General features: G+C 37.8%; 1 protein-coding gene across 7 annotated transcripts; it reads right to left on the bottom strand.

Annotated features, from left to right (window-relative positions):
* Positions 1-891: 891 nt before the first annotated feature.
* On the bottom strand, positions 892-15510 carry MFSD13A (major facilitator superfamily domain containing 13A). Of its 7 annotated transcripts, none has more exons than XM_069869870.1 (8): positions 15471-15510; positions 12129-12307; positions 10622-11356; positions 9530-9684; positions 7969-8052; positions 6872-7015; positions 3101-3874; positions 892-1282 (listed from the first exon to the last, which is right to left on the bottom strand). In XM_069869870.1, exons 2-7 carry the CDS (start codon positions 12279-12281, stop codon positions 3745-3747), a joined length of 1401 nt encoding a protein of 466 aa, XP_069725971.1. In that variant the 5' UTR covers positions 12282-12307; positions 15471-15510; the 3' UTR covers positions 892-1282; positions 3101-3744. The 7 variants fall into 7 exon arrangements, with proteins under 7 accessions (XP_069725971.1, XP_069725972.1, XP_069725969.1 ...); XM_069869871.1 differs by having other exon boundaries at positions 12129-12303; XM_069869868.1 differs by lacking the exon at positions 15471-15510 and adding an exon at positions 14530-14786 and having other exon boundaries at positions 892-1287; positions 3097-3874.
* Between the last annotated feature and the right edge of the window lie 85 nt (positions 15511-15595).

Raw genomic sequence — 15595 nt, 5'->3', positions numbered from 1 at the left:
GTTAAACCTCATGCCATTGGACTCAGCCCAGTGGTCCAGCCTGTTCAGATCCCTTTGCAGAGCCTCCCTACGCTCCAGCAGATCAACGCTTCCTCCCAGCTTAGTGTCATCTGCAAACTTGCTAAAGGTGCAAACTTGAGGCCATTCCCTCTCGTCCCTCTCATCCTGTCCCCTGTCTTTAAAATAAACGCACACAGATATCTACCCAAAATCCTCTCTCCCAGAGGTAACTCGGGAAGCCCAGTTGTGGGTTTGTTCATCTGTCTAAGACAACTCCCCCACTCTCCATTGTTCCTTTACAAAACCAGCTAGAATTCTTACGGCTGCACGTATCACTGAGCTTTTTCCTGAGCTGGCTTAGTTCTGTAAGAACTCGCTCAGAGGTGTTTGTGGAGATGTGGCTTATCTGAACTGTTCCTTTCCCTTCCTGCTTCTCTGCCCCGACTGCACCCATTAAGCTGTACAACCGCATTCAAACGCAAACATCCTACTGGCCATGTCAACACAGCCCAGTCATGAATTACTGAGCAGATCCCAGACCAGCACCGCAGGACACTGGGAAGGTAATTTTATACAAGCCAAGAACGCAGGCAGGCCTGTGAGCTCCACAAAACATAAATCTATTTTTTTCTACTTGAAATTAAACATGCTTTGTTGTCATTTATTCAATGTTTTCACTCTATCACTAACCGCATATTATATTACTACCATATCAGACTAACATTCTCCAGTGTCTATTAGATAACATCCTTTTAAATCTAGTAGACTATTTTACCTATTGATTTTCAATAAATAAAATTCATTTGTATACTAAGGTCAAAATTCTCAAATTCATAGAGGAACTCTTAGAATGGGATTCAAGCATGAAATTTCTCACTCTCTCATATTTTATGATATACACTTAAATCTACTTTATCACCTATTTTAGAGACACGTAAATTATCAAGATTAGATGGGAACATTTTTCTAGCAGCTGGACTTTCAGCTCAGATACTCTTAGCTAATAAGGAGAGAAAGCAGACAAACCAGCTGTTGCAAGACACTGAACTTTTGCCCTTGCTCATCCTTTACTTGATTTGTGGACAAAACCAATCATGTAGGTTTAGCAGAAGATAACAAAGTTTAGTGGCTGACAGAGAAATGACAGAATAAGTGATGTCCATCATAACATACCACCGATCTTCTATCACTAAATCTTGTAGTAAAACCACCACCTGAATTTCAAGCAGTTTTCCAGTCCTCTTTTGGATTGACTATTGGTGTGATGAAAGACACTTTCTTCCTGCCCTTACAGCAAGAGAAATAAGACAGACAAATGGGAGATTAATAAATAATAAATTTGCAAAATTATTATTTTACACATGAAATCATTAGTATTGTATTTCTCAGGTTTGTTTTCTGAACTAGTTTATTCTATGCAGTTATATCTTAAGGCTGACTTGCTTAGAAATCTTTGACTATTTACTTCTCCTGCCTTAATTCTGAAGATGCAGCAGTTTTATTCAAACGGTGCCTTCAGCCATATCACCCCTTACTCCTTTCTTATTTCAGCAAATAAAATGATATCTTTACCAAGCATTTTTGAGAAAAAAATAATTCTGATAATATCAAATAATTCTTGATATAATTTTGACTCTTAAATCCATAAATTAGTTTTCCTGTTGTATCACACAGTATTCTCTGTACACTATATTCTAAAAACTTAGTATTAGAACTATATAATAAACGCAGTCATCTTAGAAACCCTGTTTGCAGAACAATAACATTTTCACCTGTCAAAATATAAATCCTATGAGGATAGGATGAACACATGAAATTTAGGAAATATAAAAGCAGTAAAGAAAGATAAAACTATTTTATATACTACCATTTTAAAGGAATTGTCAGGGAGAAGACAGTTTCACATAATGAATCAAAAATTACATTAACTTAAAATTCCTTCAGACTTTTGTCCTTTGGCTTTTGCTCCTTCTGCCTTTCAGGCACAAAATGCATACATACAATGCAGTAAATGTTTTAAAATTTAGAATATAAACACACAGTCCACATCTGCTCTAGTATTAGTGTAAACATTCTTTGGATGTGTAAATATAAGTGACATTAGTATGTGCCCATAATGCTATTAGCATGTTCAAGGCAAATGAATAATGGTATCTCTGACGAGACAGAGATAAAAAAACAGATAATGCAACTTAAAACTTCATCACACTTCTGGCTCCTTGCATTTTAACATACATCTTCATATTCCTATCAAAGGGCTCATGCGGATTTCTAAATATTTAACAGTGCTTTTTCACTCAACGCTTTGAAAGCACGTTGCACTTCAAAAAAAGGCAAGGAAAAACCAGTTTCTGCTCTGCAAATGTGAAAACTGAGACACAAAAGACTTTTTTCAACACTGGCATTTCAAACCTCTTCATTAAATTATGCTAGTGTCCACCAAAACGCAGGGCAACTTCTTATACTCCTTTCTTTTCCAAGTTATCTAGGTACAATAAACTTAGAGCTTTGGAAATGAGCTGGCTCAGCACTTTAAAATCAGGCTACATGTAAAGCATCTTCTTGTACTTTCAAGTGACCAGACTCCATAAGAAAGGTGTTTCTGAAATTATGTTTGCCCAGGCAAAACAGAGGACAAAAATGAAGTGGCTATACTATACCTAAACTATCTATCATTACACAATTAGAAAAAAAATATTTATTACACAGGAGTAGTGTAAAGATGCTAATGTATCTTATTATGCATGAAATAAAAAGAGGACTCAAAGTTTTTGAAATTTTGCAAAATAAAACTGTATTTTATAAAAGTCACAAGTTCAACTTAAAGGCTTAACTGAAAAGATTTTGGTAAGAATTAACTAACTTAACTCTATTAATAAGAAATTAACTTCAAATGTCAGCACATTAAATGAGTTTGCCAATGCATCACTGCTAAGAAGGTGGAGTTTAAGTATGTGTGCGCTTAGGTTTGTCCAAGTAACTGCACACTACACCCACACACTAAGCTTTCCTTCACCAGAACATTCTGTGTGAAGTACCAACAACATGGTACCTTCAAAATCATTTTCCCATTTAAAGCCAGAAAAATACATCTACCCACCACCAACTAGAAGTATTCAGAGAGCCAATGAAGACGTATGGAGCTTTTCCATATCCATCAACACTGTACTGGACAGCATTTTAATATTTTTCTTCTTTAGCTTTAGACTTCTACAGGGTAGTTAATTACTCTTGACTCTTCCTGTGGATTTGTCTTGATATTGGTCAGTTAGACACTACCTAAATTTTTCTCATCTCCCTGCCATTCATGAGGGATCTCCACTCAGCTCTTCCACTTCAACTTCAGCGATCTGCCATTTTATCAGTACAGCAAAATTGAGCTGACAACATTCAGAAGTCTGAAGAAAATACAGTTAGCTTGAATTCCAGGTGCTGGATTAGGATTTGCCAAATCCATTCTTCAAAGGAGTTAGCAGTGACAAGTACGTACCAGAAATTACTTAATTCAGTAAGTAACGGTAAAGCCCAGTAAAGGCAAACAACTGAGCTAGGAAAACCTCTGTGTAGGTGCAGCACGAGGGCTGAATGTGATCTGTGTTGTAGTCTATACGGACTGAAGAACGGCTCAGACTGTGTTTGGTCTAATAGTCCATTTAATGCCATCTTGCTTTTTCACATTTAAACCATACTAACTCTCTTTGTGGTACAGTTCAGCAGAAGATTTACTGACCAACTGTTACAGCTTTAGTGTACAGCTGTGATGTGACTGTTCTGGATTGAAAAGGGAGTCCACGTCAGGATCTGTATGACTGTAATGCACAGCGGAACCAGACAGATCAAATAGAACATGGCATGGTGAAGACCTAAAAACAAACTGGTGAAGAAGATGAAAACACAGCTTTCAAGATGAAGAAGATTAACTTTCATAGTCAATTCACAACAAATTATTTTTAAACCATTCATATTACATATACAGCATATACACATTGCTGTGTATAATCAGTACTAAATAAGAAAAATATAAGTAGGTCAGGTATCAAATGTACTTCAATTATATTTTCTAATTCTACACACAAATATATATTTTATGTTGTTTGCTCCTTTCATAATAGCTGGGAGGAAATTACATAATTAGCACACAAAAACTTAATTTCAATGCACTGTAGGCAATCTAAGAAATCCCGTTCACTACTTTAGTACACATCGGTACTATGTAATATAGAAATCAATTTAAGCACTATAATCCAATTATAGAACACAGCATCTGAAAAGGTGTGTTAAGACTCAAAAATCTGCAAGAGGAAGAAAAGTAGAAAATGGAAGCAATGTGCATATCTATAGCACACAGAACAAGGAATGGGAAAATATTTCACTAAGGGACTGGGATAAATCGAAAACACAGATCAGGTTTCATCGTAGTAACAGCTGAGCGTTCTGAAGAATGAATAAGAAAAGCAAACATTTAAGAGAAGTTAGATGTAGGTGCAGTGGCCCGACAGAAGAGGGAGCTTTTAAACTAGGTATCCTTTCCATAGCAAAAGAAAAAAACCCAAAAAAGGGAAAAAAAAACCCTAAAAAACCCAAACCAGCCCCCGTCGTGCCCCCCTACAAAAAAGCCCAGACCAAAAAAAAACCCAAAAACCCTAAACCACATGCAGCAGGTAGCGCTTTGCTATGACAGACCAAAAGAAATTTAAAAAAAAAAAAAAGAAGAAAACAAAACAGGACCTCCACACTGCAAGCTGTTACTCAAATTTTAAGGATATTAAAAATAGTTAAGCTAGCTTCCACTATAAAATCCTTAACTGATGTGTAGTGACCACGTTACTGAAGAATATGGCACAATGTGTGTACTAATGTATAGAGAATCACATGTAACACGTATGGAATTGTGTACAGCATATAGGCAAACATCATGTGTGAAAAAGGTGACACCAAAAAGCAAGAAGACTTCTGGAGGAGCAATACACTGTTCATAGCAGAAGCCACACTTCAGAGGCAAACAATACCATGGGCAAAACCAAGAGATACTGAGTATGCTATTAATAAAATCCTATCAAATGTATAAAATAAATGAAGTAGGGGGTAAAGACACACCTTTCCTGCCTTGACCTTTTTTTTTTTTCTTTCAATCTGCAAACTGAATTAATTCAGGAAGTTTGTGAGCTCCAGAATTGCAAGTGGTTTTGAGCAGGCATTATAACAAGAAGTGAGGAATGAGGAAATGAAATGACAATATTACACAAAAATCAGTGTGAGCAGGAAAAGATTATTTCCATAATTTTCAACTGTAAACTCATTGCTAGGAAATGTTTTACTACAGCAAAAGCCTGGAAAGTTGCTGTGAACACAAAAACTTGTGTTCAAATTTTTGATGCTGGAGGGAAAGGTAAGGGAAACATCTGGATGTTACTGGTCAGCTAACATTTTTCTTCATTCACTACACAGAACATTAACATACAAACCACACAAAACTAAACAAGCACACATAGTAAGATACATCTTACTAAGGTTCTTCTGCTCTGTAAGAAGCTCTGTGAAATAACTATGGAAGAAAAGCAATGCAACAGACAATACCTGTATATGGTGAAACTATGATGACTACTGCTGCTGATTTTATTGTCCTTAATGTGTCTGGAAATGGTCTCCAGGATTAACTGCTCTATCATTTTTGCTATGGTTTAACTTTCAGTTCAAGAAAAAATGTTTCAAATCTGAATTCCTCTGAATCATCAAGATGAATATATTCAGCCCTCTCACATCCACAGTCAGTTCAACCTACTGCTTTTCTGCAAAAATCACTCAACTTATTTGACATTATCATGTGGTTCATGTCTTCTTCACATCACCTCACTGGCTGGCTATCTACAGAATGCATTAAAATAAGATTATCTGTTCTCACACACAACCTCAAGCTGAAGCCTTCTTTATGTATGTCAGGATGCTTTTCTGAGGACCACCTGTTGTCCTTTCATATCATGCTTTTCCTCCTACCTTTTTTTTTTTTAGAAAATTCCTCAAATACAAAACATCCTCCAAGACTTAGGTGACACAGTCATTTCTCCTTCAAGAGCTATCACCACAGAAGTTCATATACAATTGTCTTTTAAGGTTTCTACTCAAAATCTGGGAGAGCAGTGCAGTTCTCAGGATATTTATGTTGTTCTCTCAAGCAAATCCTAATCAAGACTGATTTTTGCCTTTTAGTCTTGACTCAGGTATTCCTTATGTTGCCAATTCCACTTATTGGTCATAAATAAACAGCCTATGACCCTTTCAGTTTACTAACTACCTGTTAACTTGTTTTTATAAAAGCCCACGTAGCTCTCACGCGCTAACTAGCAACCGCAGCTTTATGCTGTGTGTTAAGGTCTCCAGGGACTGCAATGAAATCATTAGCATTAGAATGGTAACTAGTATTGAAGCCAAAAATTATACTCCTACTTGAGGCAAATTCCCACCCTCCAGTGATTATGTTTTCTCTCAAACACAAATGTATCTTAAATGGAACCCTATTAGGATTATATATTTAAGGAAGCAGGTTTATGAGATAAGCAAAACACAGGTGCCAGGATGTGTATCTTAATAAGAGGTATTAGGTGATCTCAAGCATATTGTTTTGCAATAGAATGGGAGGTGCTCAACTACTGAAATGTACCCTTTGTTTCTCAAAATTAGGTAGATATCCTTGCGTATTGCTTAATAAATGATTTATTCTTAAAAAAAATCCTTCTATTTCTATACAGATAAAAAACTTGGAAAATATTTTTGAAGTGCAGTTGATGCACTAAATGCACATTAATTTACTTGTTAGATGACAGGATTATTTAATGTTAATTTCTATGATTTAAAATATCCCTTTTGAACTCACCTCAGATCAGGCTGAGCAACTTCATTATTCAGGCTCTCATATCCAAATTGATTTAGTACTGTAACCACAAGCATTGGAGCCAAAGACTGAGCAGGCTTGGTAAATAAAGCATTGGTACCAAAAACCATAGAGGAAAGTGGTGATCTAAAATATTTAGGGGGGAAAAACAAAAAAAAAATCAAATGCACAACACAAACTTACATTAATTACAATAGCAATTTAAAAAAGCCTGTTCATATGCAAATGGTAACTATCATGATACTTAACTTTATAGTTCACACATTATAGCAAACTGATCAGCTATGATAATGAAATTTAATTTTCTTTGGAAATGAAGGTGATAAATCTGCAGGATACATACACAGTTTGGTCTCAATTCTGAAAGGATTTGCACTCAACTTCATCTTTGTGCACATGGAGGGAGTAATTATTGAAGTTAAGTTAGACTGAGCAGTGCATGGAGGAATAATTACAACTTAAGACTTTACATACGTGAGGCCAGAAAAGGAGGCTTACTTTTCCCCCCTCGTGAAGGCAATATCTCTTGCCTTTGAGGGGCAAGTCCTTTAACACAATGACCAGGACTGAATCTGCACTTATCTAAACAACGATGGAACCAGCAGGAAGTAATCTGCACTTTGGTAAAACATGAGTTGTAATACGCTACATCATAGCACACTTTTTATCAATTTTTATTTCAGAGAGAGAACAGCAACCAGTTAGACTTTGAAGTTTGCACTTTATGTAGCACAGGCAAAGCTTCCCAAGTGCTTTTGCTATGTTAGAAAGGCCTCATTCAGAAAATTCTATAAGTGACAATAGATGTATATGTTTACAAAGTAATTCAACTGAAGCTAACAAAAATAAACACACAAAAATCTTAAAGATTTGGCTTATATTGTAGCATAATTAAAACAAGAAATTACATGATAATCTGTTTAAATTACGCTGCTGAAGTAATTGCAGGAAACTTTATTGAAGTTCTTATCTTTACTTATGCCAAGTTGCTCTTGCAAAAAGTACTTGTGTGTCAAGGATCCAGAGTAAAACAGCAAATAGATAGCATATTTAAAGAAAACCAGTTAAGACTGACATACCTCCGCTTGTGCTTTATTAGATCTGCGTCAACAATATCTGCCAGAGGCAAATTGAACAAACTAAATGAAGCCTGTACAATTACCCTAAAGAAAGACAAAATACATAAGATAATCATAGTTCTCATATACACTTTCACAATGAAATCATAACTGACATTATAACACAAACACCTCAATACTGGCATTTCCACAAATATGTGATTTAAAATGTTCTTTCAAACCTGGTAATTTATTTGTTTATAAACATCAGCTCTGAAAGCATTATTAGATGTGTTCGTAATTGAGAATTAGAAATCAATAAACAAATCGAAAAGTTTGGGTTATTTCTGTTTTGTTGTTTTGGTTTTTTTTTCCTGGGCACTGGTGCTAAAGGTCAAAAATACTTGCCTATCAGTAAATGTGGTTTAAAGTTATTTGGGGAAAATAAACACTCTAGAAGAAAGAGAAACTAAAAATTTCCTCTTGAAAGCTGAAAAGAATATGAGCATTACTGGAAAGACTCTGTGGAAGACAAACTTTAAAGTGAGAAAATTGGAATAGTAAAAGAGATTTTATTTGTATTCCTATGTATGTATTTACATTATATATAAAAATGCTTTCAAAGACACACACACAAAGCCGACTCAACAGACTGTTAGCTGAAACTGTAAACTCACATTTTAGGATTACTACGTCTTATTAAATGTTAGGTGTGATTAGCTTTTACTTATGAGAGGCTTCGAACAATTAACACTTTATACATATAGTCTTAAGGTACCTTAGAATTTTTTCCAGGGGAATTCAAAACAGATCTTCATCATTTATAGAGGTTGCAGGTAATGAAATTCAATTTATTGTTCATACAATTCAGTGTTACAGTAGCCCATGATGGAAATACTGAAAATATGAATGAAAACGGGGGGCAGAGGGGGAGGGAGGAGATGAAGAAAAGGAAGGTAGGAAAGAACATGTAGAAAGAAAGTCATGAAATAGAAAATGAAGAAATAAAAATGAACTGCTGTAACTACATTCTAATGCAAATAGGTCTTTATTTTCCATTGAGGTTTTCCATGCATCACACTGTATTTGTTCTGTGAAAATACTAATTCTCAGCGTTCATACCTACCCAGTACCAGTGAAAATGTGACTCAGTATTGGTTACCAAACAGACAGTGCTACATATAAGTGTTTGTGCAACCCAACTGAGGTCTGAGCTTTTCTAGCAAACAGTCTCTGAAGAGTTCCTCTACTGAGATCTTCTGTGTCTAACGGATGAGGTTCTGCCATCGTTGAATCTCACGTTAAAGCAGATAATGTGGGTGGAAGCATGTGACTGCAAACCTTGATTGCTTTTCATTTTTAAGGCTTTTTTGCGGGTTTTTTTAAGCAGAAAGGAAAAGCTGAAGCAGAATAAAACGAGTGCTTCAGTTTCAACTGAAGTTTCAACCCTTCTGATAAGTGAAACAGAACAGAAAGAAAACCATAAAAGCAGCGGAAAAATCTTCGTGCTATTAGAAACAAGCGTCCACTCTGTTAGAATTGTTTAAGCTATATCTATGGGTAGGGAAGTGTATTTACTTACATGTTTGTTGTGAGATAAAATGCCAACAGATAGTAGTGTTCTGGCCCTAGAACAAACATGACAGCAGCAGCTACTCCTTCAAAGTAAAAGGAAAACAAGATGATTCTGTAATAACCAATCTTCTTTAACGAAGCATGACTGAGAAGAACAAGGCACTGAAAAGATAATATATAGACATATATGAGGAAAAGATCTAGTACAACAAGAAGCTGAATTCTAGTTTAGCACAGGCTGCTGAAGGTAGTTCATAAGAAGGGGCTTTATTTTACATGGGTCGGGTGTTTTTCCAGTAAGTGAGTTCAGGACATTGCCACCAGAGAATTCTCTTATTATATCTTGAGCTCAAAGGGACAAAACCTGAGAAAAATAAGGTCACAGCAAACCCTCTACGGTTCAGTGACCTTCTAGACAAAGAATCTCTGGGGAGCAGAGAGAGATGCATTTTCTGAAAGATCATTCGTTTCACACTGTCACACTGATTTTGCCAACAGTAGTGATTGCTATATAGTGAGTGTAAAATTATTTAAGCATTCCTAACTTCTGCAGTTTCTGATTTATTTCCGAAGTTCAGCTCACCCCTTGAGTTACAGAAAAAAAAACTAATAAACCTGTGGTAAGGATAAAAATTGAAATTATAGCTGTTTAGGAGCTATGGAACACAGAAGGAATGTTTAGGATTTGTGTGGTACATATGCAAAGGCCAAAAGAGTAACTGAAGTTGAGCTGTGAATTGAGCGGCACTTTGGTGAATCTTCTTTTAGATTTTACTCACCGAAAACATTACAATTTAACAAACACAACAGCCTGATTTTCAGGCATTCTGAATGTCATCAGCACCTACAATGAAAGTCAGGATACTCAGTTTTTGAGCAATCCAGCAAGTAAACACAGTGAAAGTTTTAAAGATCCAGTGAAAGAAGTTAGAAGGGAATGAATAGGAGGACTTTTTTGTGCACTGCAGACAAGTGCGTTTACATTTTGTGGGACATACTTTTGCTGCTTTTCTTGTTCTCACACATTACTTGCTTGGGTTCCCTTTCTCTTTTCCAGTTCACTACTCCTTATAATTTGAAATAAAAGAAAAGTGCCTACCTGAGGACAAATAAAGCCTGCTCCATACATGATACTTCTTAATGAGGAAGAAAGGACATCCTTAGGAATAAGATTATCCGCAAAGATCATCATAAAGTTGTTGCAGAAGGCTAAGTGGAAGACTTGGAAGAAGTTCATTGTTACAAAAAATAAAAAGTTTTTCTCTGTCATAATCTGTTTGGTCAATGAAATTACAGAGGCCCAGGACAGAGCTCCATCACGGTTTTCCAGATTAGCATTCTCTGCACAAATTTCTCTCTGCTCATACTGACTGGTACTATATTTGCCTGTGTAACACATACAACCTGTCGCTAATACTGCGACCAAAACAGCAAAGGCCTGAAAATAGGCAAAGTTTTCCATATTATCTGATATAAGACCACAAAACAGAATGCTTGTTGATCCTATTAATGTTGCAACTTGGTTGTATTTAATAAGCTGAAGCCTACTTTCATGTCTTGTTGAAATTTCTGCAAAGAGTGCACACTGCGCTAGCAGCACAAAGGTAAGCAAACCATCAAAAGCACATAATGCAACAATGAGGTGAAGACCACTTAACCAGTCACCTTCCTCATAATGTTTCCAAGGAAACCAAGGAAGCAAAAAGGCTAACGCATATAAAGGAGCTCCATATAAAATGGAAAACTGGCGCCTTGAGCAGCACGCGAATTTGGAATTGTCTTGAATATACCCAAAAAGAGGATCATTAATGGCATTCCATATCATAAATAAAACCTGTGACAAACAAGAAACACAACAGAATTTATCATTAGTGTGAGTTTGCTGCTAAGGTTATACAAACACAGAAGTAATAAACACCATATTTATTAAAAATAAATCTCTATTCAAAGAATAAAGAAGGATGAAAGCTTCTCAGGTCAAAACAGACTCCAGACCAAATTCTAAAAGCTACTTGCAGATTTATAGTCATTTTGAAAAACAAGATGAATTAATAGGCAAATGCCCAACTACATGTCAAATAAAACCCTGGCTATAAGACTTCATTCCATCGCAAGATTATATATCTGGGCTTTCATCTTGCTAAGCCCAGAAATTACTCTCACAGCAAGTAATTCAAAACATGAGCTGCCCCATTACTTCCAGGAGACCATTTACAACAAGAGTTGCTCACCTGGATAATGACTTGCAGAATAAAGGCAGTATTTAAGCACTTAAACAGTCCATAGGAAAGCACTAATGTCAAACATATCAATGGAACTAACGTGCAAGATTAGTTTAGAACAGTACTTCAAGCTACCAAAGCTAAAAATCTTTACAGCAAATTAAAGTCTGGACATTTTTTGTCTAAAGACCATAAACGATGTACTTTATGGGTACCTTCAATTGCTTACGGGTTAACTAAATTTAATCTTAATTTACCATATAACTATTTGCGATACATCCAAAATTAATTCCTAAGTAAAAAAAACCCATAACACTAAACTTCATTTTGGTAACACAGACACATAGCACAACATGGTAATCAAAATATTCCATTGTACAGTACCTGTGCTTGATGAAATGCTACTTCTGAAATTTTGTATCGGTTTAGGAAAAGCTTAACGTAGTAGAAATTAAAGATACTGTTCATCATCCCAGCACCTAACGTAGTCATGGAATATGCCAGCGCATTAGGATGAATTCCCAGAATGAACTTCATCTTCCACAAGTACAGCTCTCTTCTTCCTCAAGTTATAAAAAAGAATTACAACAGTTGGTAGAATAATTATCCAAATTAAAATGACACGAGAGATTTGCTCGTTTCAGAAATGGATTCTTGGAGAAAAACTTCCCCATTCTTGCACCCTTTCTTCTAAAATGAGAAACACATTTTACTGAGTTAGAAGACACCGAGCACAAAACTGACTAGATGCAAAATATTAAGTCAGTGACAGTTTTAAATATAATCAGTGCTCTGGAACAGACAGACGAAAATTTAAAAGAATCCCTTCTGAACTGGTACACAGACTCGATACAAAAATCTGCTACTGCAGGCAGTAGTCTTGGTGTGGAATTCCAGGTAGCTGCACACATTTTACATCTTTCTGGCTAGCTAAGTAGTTTTAAAACTATGGACTCTGTAGGAATGAAATGACTCAATTAGTATCCTTACATATTCCATTGCTGTGAATATAAAATGCAGTATGTACTTAACTGAATGTTTATTTCCAAACAAATACCAAGTTTTGTCCTTGTACTTTTAAATGTTGTTAACAAGCCATGGAAGCAATATGTTCACCTAATAAACTAATGAGGTATGAATAGAAACCATGAAACAATCAAAACTGCTTTTAATAGTTTAAACACTTTCATAGTATAAAAGACTCTGTGTATATAAAATCTAGCAAATAAAACACGTCTAGCATTTGAAGAACATCCAAGTAACAAATTTAGCCCAAGAATATAGAGTTCTTTGATACATCAAAGAGATCTTCAGTCAACGATTTTTCTAAGATGCTTTTTCCATCTATCTAGCAATTAACTCAAGTACCGTGGTATAAACAATCCCATGAAAATAGCTAGCTCCAGGGAACCTCTGCCTTTTGAAACAGTAATAACTACCTTGATGGTCCTTGACTATATTTGATTCCTTAAGCATAATACAAAAATACTTCTCTCAGGTACCTGTTTTTAACTGAGGCTTTACTCTTCTCTGTATCTATTTGAAGAAAGCTGTCTGCCATTAGCAGGGAGATGCTTCAGGTTCACATTTCAGCCTTACTATGCACCCCAACTCCAGAGCTTTACAACCTGCTTTCTGTCAATAGTCCACACCGCTCCTCTGCATATTAACAACTTTATCCTAAATGCAGCATTCAAATATCCATCCAAATACTGTTTGAATATCTGCTTTTTCAGCAGATCAAGCAGATCTATTAGCAACTCCCTGAACTCCTCATAAAAATGACCATGAAAGAAACAGGAAATGAAACTCAAGGCTGTTTCCAACCTCCCCGCTGCCTGTGGTTTACAAAGTGGCTGAAGACAGGCAGAGGATGGAATAGCAGTTTTTCCACTCCCCAACACAGAAAATGAACTCTTAAAAAGCAAATAAAATGGGGATGCGGTTTTGTGCATATATTTAAGTGCTCAAATATGAAAAAGCATGCAAAGAGTGGATAACCTCTTTACAGGCAAGAGAAAAAATTCAAGCTGATGAACAACTTGAATCAAGCTTTTTTTCTAAAGTGAATTTCTTTGTAAGAATACAACTGAAGTTTTAGATACTCAAGGATGGCTGTGGTGTATTTTTCCAAGATTATCTTTCACAAAGCAGCAGCTGTAGAGAAACTTCCATTTTCAGGTGATGAATTTCTGCAATTCTCTAACAAGTTTGGTTTTGCAAACTTTTACTGAGAAACTAAGTGAAAAGTAAGGTTATTGAAAAGATGCCCGTTTGAAATGTGTATTTTTAAAAATAAGTTTGATATTACTAACTGTGAAAGCCATCACAATAAGTAGGTTACTGACAAGTGGCACATTTTTTTGTAGAAGTGTGCGTTCAAGGCTTCACAACGATACTTAACAAAGTGATTTAGGAAGTAGATTTAAGTTGGAAAGCTACACAATTCATCTCTCCTTCTCCCTGAAGCTCTCTGCATGGGTCCTTGAATGGATGATTGGGAGACTCTCCCTTCCCTCAAATTCCTTGAGCATGAAGAATAAACGTGCTGCACGCCAGCATCACCAGCAAACTGTCATTTCTTGAATCTTATTTGACTCAATTCCTTCCCCGCACACAGATTAAAAAAAGGGCCTCTCAACTTCAGAAAACTGGAAAGAAGAAATTTGAGACTTCAACAAAAACCTTCCAACAATGCACAAACAGACCTCTAGTGCCATGACTAATTATAACACACAGGATCTGACACAACTCTTTATACTAATTGGTACATCTGGCCCCGTACCTTGTTTATGAAATCAGTTCAATTAGAAGTTGAGGTACCACACTTCCTTTCCCAGAAGACGCGCTCTTTAATTGAACTACAATGAACTCATGCATGAGTATCCCCTCCCTCTTCTTAGCAGCCGGCCTTTGCGTGGAACTGGCCGAGGCACAGGTGGTGGCATTTGGTGACTCAGAAGGCAAATGGGTTTCAGAAATTTCTGGTGGTTACAAGTGTGCGACTGCAGAGGAGACCCACGAGCCGCACCAGCGGGATGGGATGTGGCATTGCTGAGATACTCCCAGAGCTGGGTGACACAAACAGAGCAGGAGTTAAAGAAGAAGAATCATAGAATCACCAGGTTGGAAGAGACCCACTGGATCATCGAGTCCAACCATTCCTATCAAACACTAAACCAAGAGGGGGCTCCCAGGAGGTCACGGGCTGACCCTGCACCACAGAATGGTTTGGGTTGGAAGGGACCTTGAAGCCCACCCGGTTCTAACTCCCTGTGGTGGGCAGGGACACCGCCCGCTGGATCAGGGCCTCGAAGCTCACCCAGCCCGGCCTCGGGCACCTCCAGGGCCGGGGCAGCCGCGGCTAACCTGGGCCAGGGCCTCACCGCCCTCATGGAGAGGAAATTCCCCCTTATGGCCAGTCTAACTCTGCCCCTCTCCAGTTTATCCCCGTTGTCCTCAGTCCTATCACCACGAGCCTTTGTGAGCAGCCCCTCCCCAGCTCTCTTGCAGCCCCTTCAGGCACTGGCGGGCCGTCCCCACAAACCGGCTGGGCACAAGCTCTTCCTCATCTTTCTTCCGCGACTCGAACCCCGCCGAGACAGAGCCGAGAACGGCGGCTTCCCCAGAGGAGCGGCACCGGGGCTGCCGCTCGCTCCGCGCTCCCCCTGCTCCCCTCAGGCTCTCCCGCGCCCTCCCGCCATTTAACCCGCGGCGCCCACCCACCTGGCCCGCCCCGAGGCTGCGCGGGGCCGCCGGGCGGGGCCGCCGCTCCCATTGGCGGCCGGGCGGGAGCCGGAGGGCCGGGGCCGGCGCGGGCCGCCCGGCTTGGGCGGGGCGGGCGGTTTCCC

This window comes from Phaenicophaeus curvirostris, chromosome 16 (genome assembly GCF_032191515.1).
Source record: "Phaenicophaeus curvirostris isolate KB17595 chromosome 16, BPBGC_Pcur_1.0, whole genome shotgun sequence".
Classification (NCBI taxonomy): Eukaryota; Metazoa; Chordata; class Aves; order Cuculiformes; family Cuculidae; genus Phaenicophaeus; species Phaenicophaeus curvirostris.
This window is presented reverse-complemented; position numbering and strand designations above follow the sequence as displayed.

Coding starts and splice junctions, on each gene's coding strand:
- MFSD13A (XM_069869870.1), bottom strand. CDS start 12,281: ATGAAGTTCATTCTGGGAATTCATCCTAATGCGCTGGCATATTCCATG. Junction 7,016..7,968: donor CTAATAAAGCACAAGCGGAG/GTATGTCAGTCT, acceptor TAAATATTTTAG/ATCACCACTTTCCTCTATGG. Junction 3,875..6,871: donor GTTGCTCAGCCTGATCTGAG/GTGAGTTCAAAA, acceptor CTTCTTCACCAG/TTTGTTTTTAGGTCTTCACC.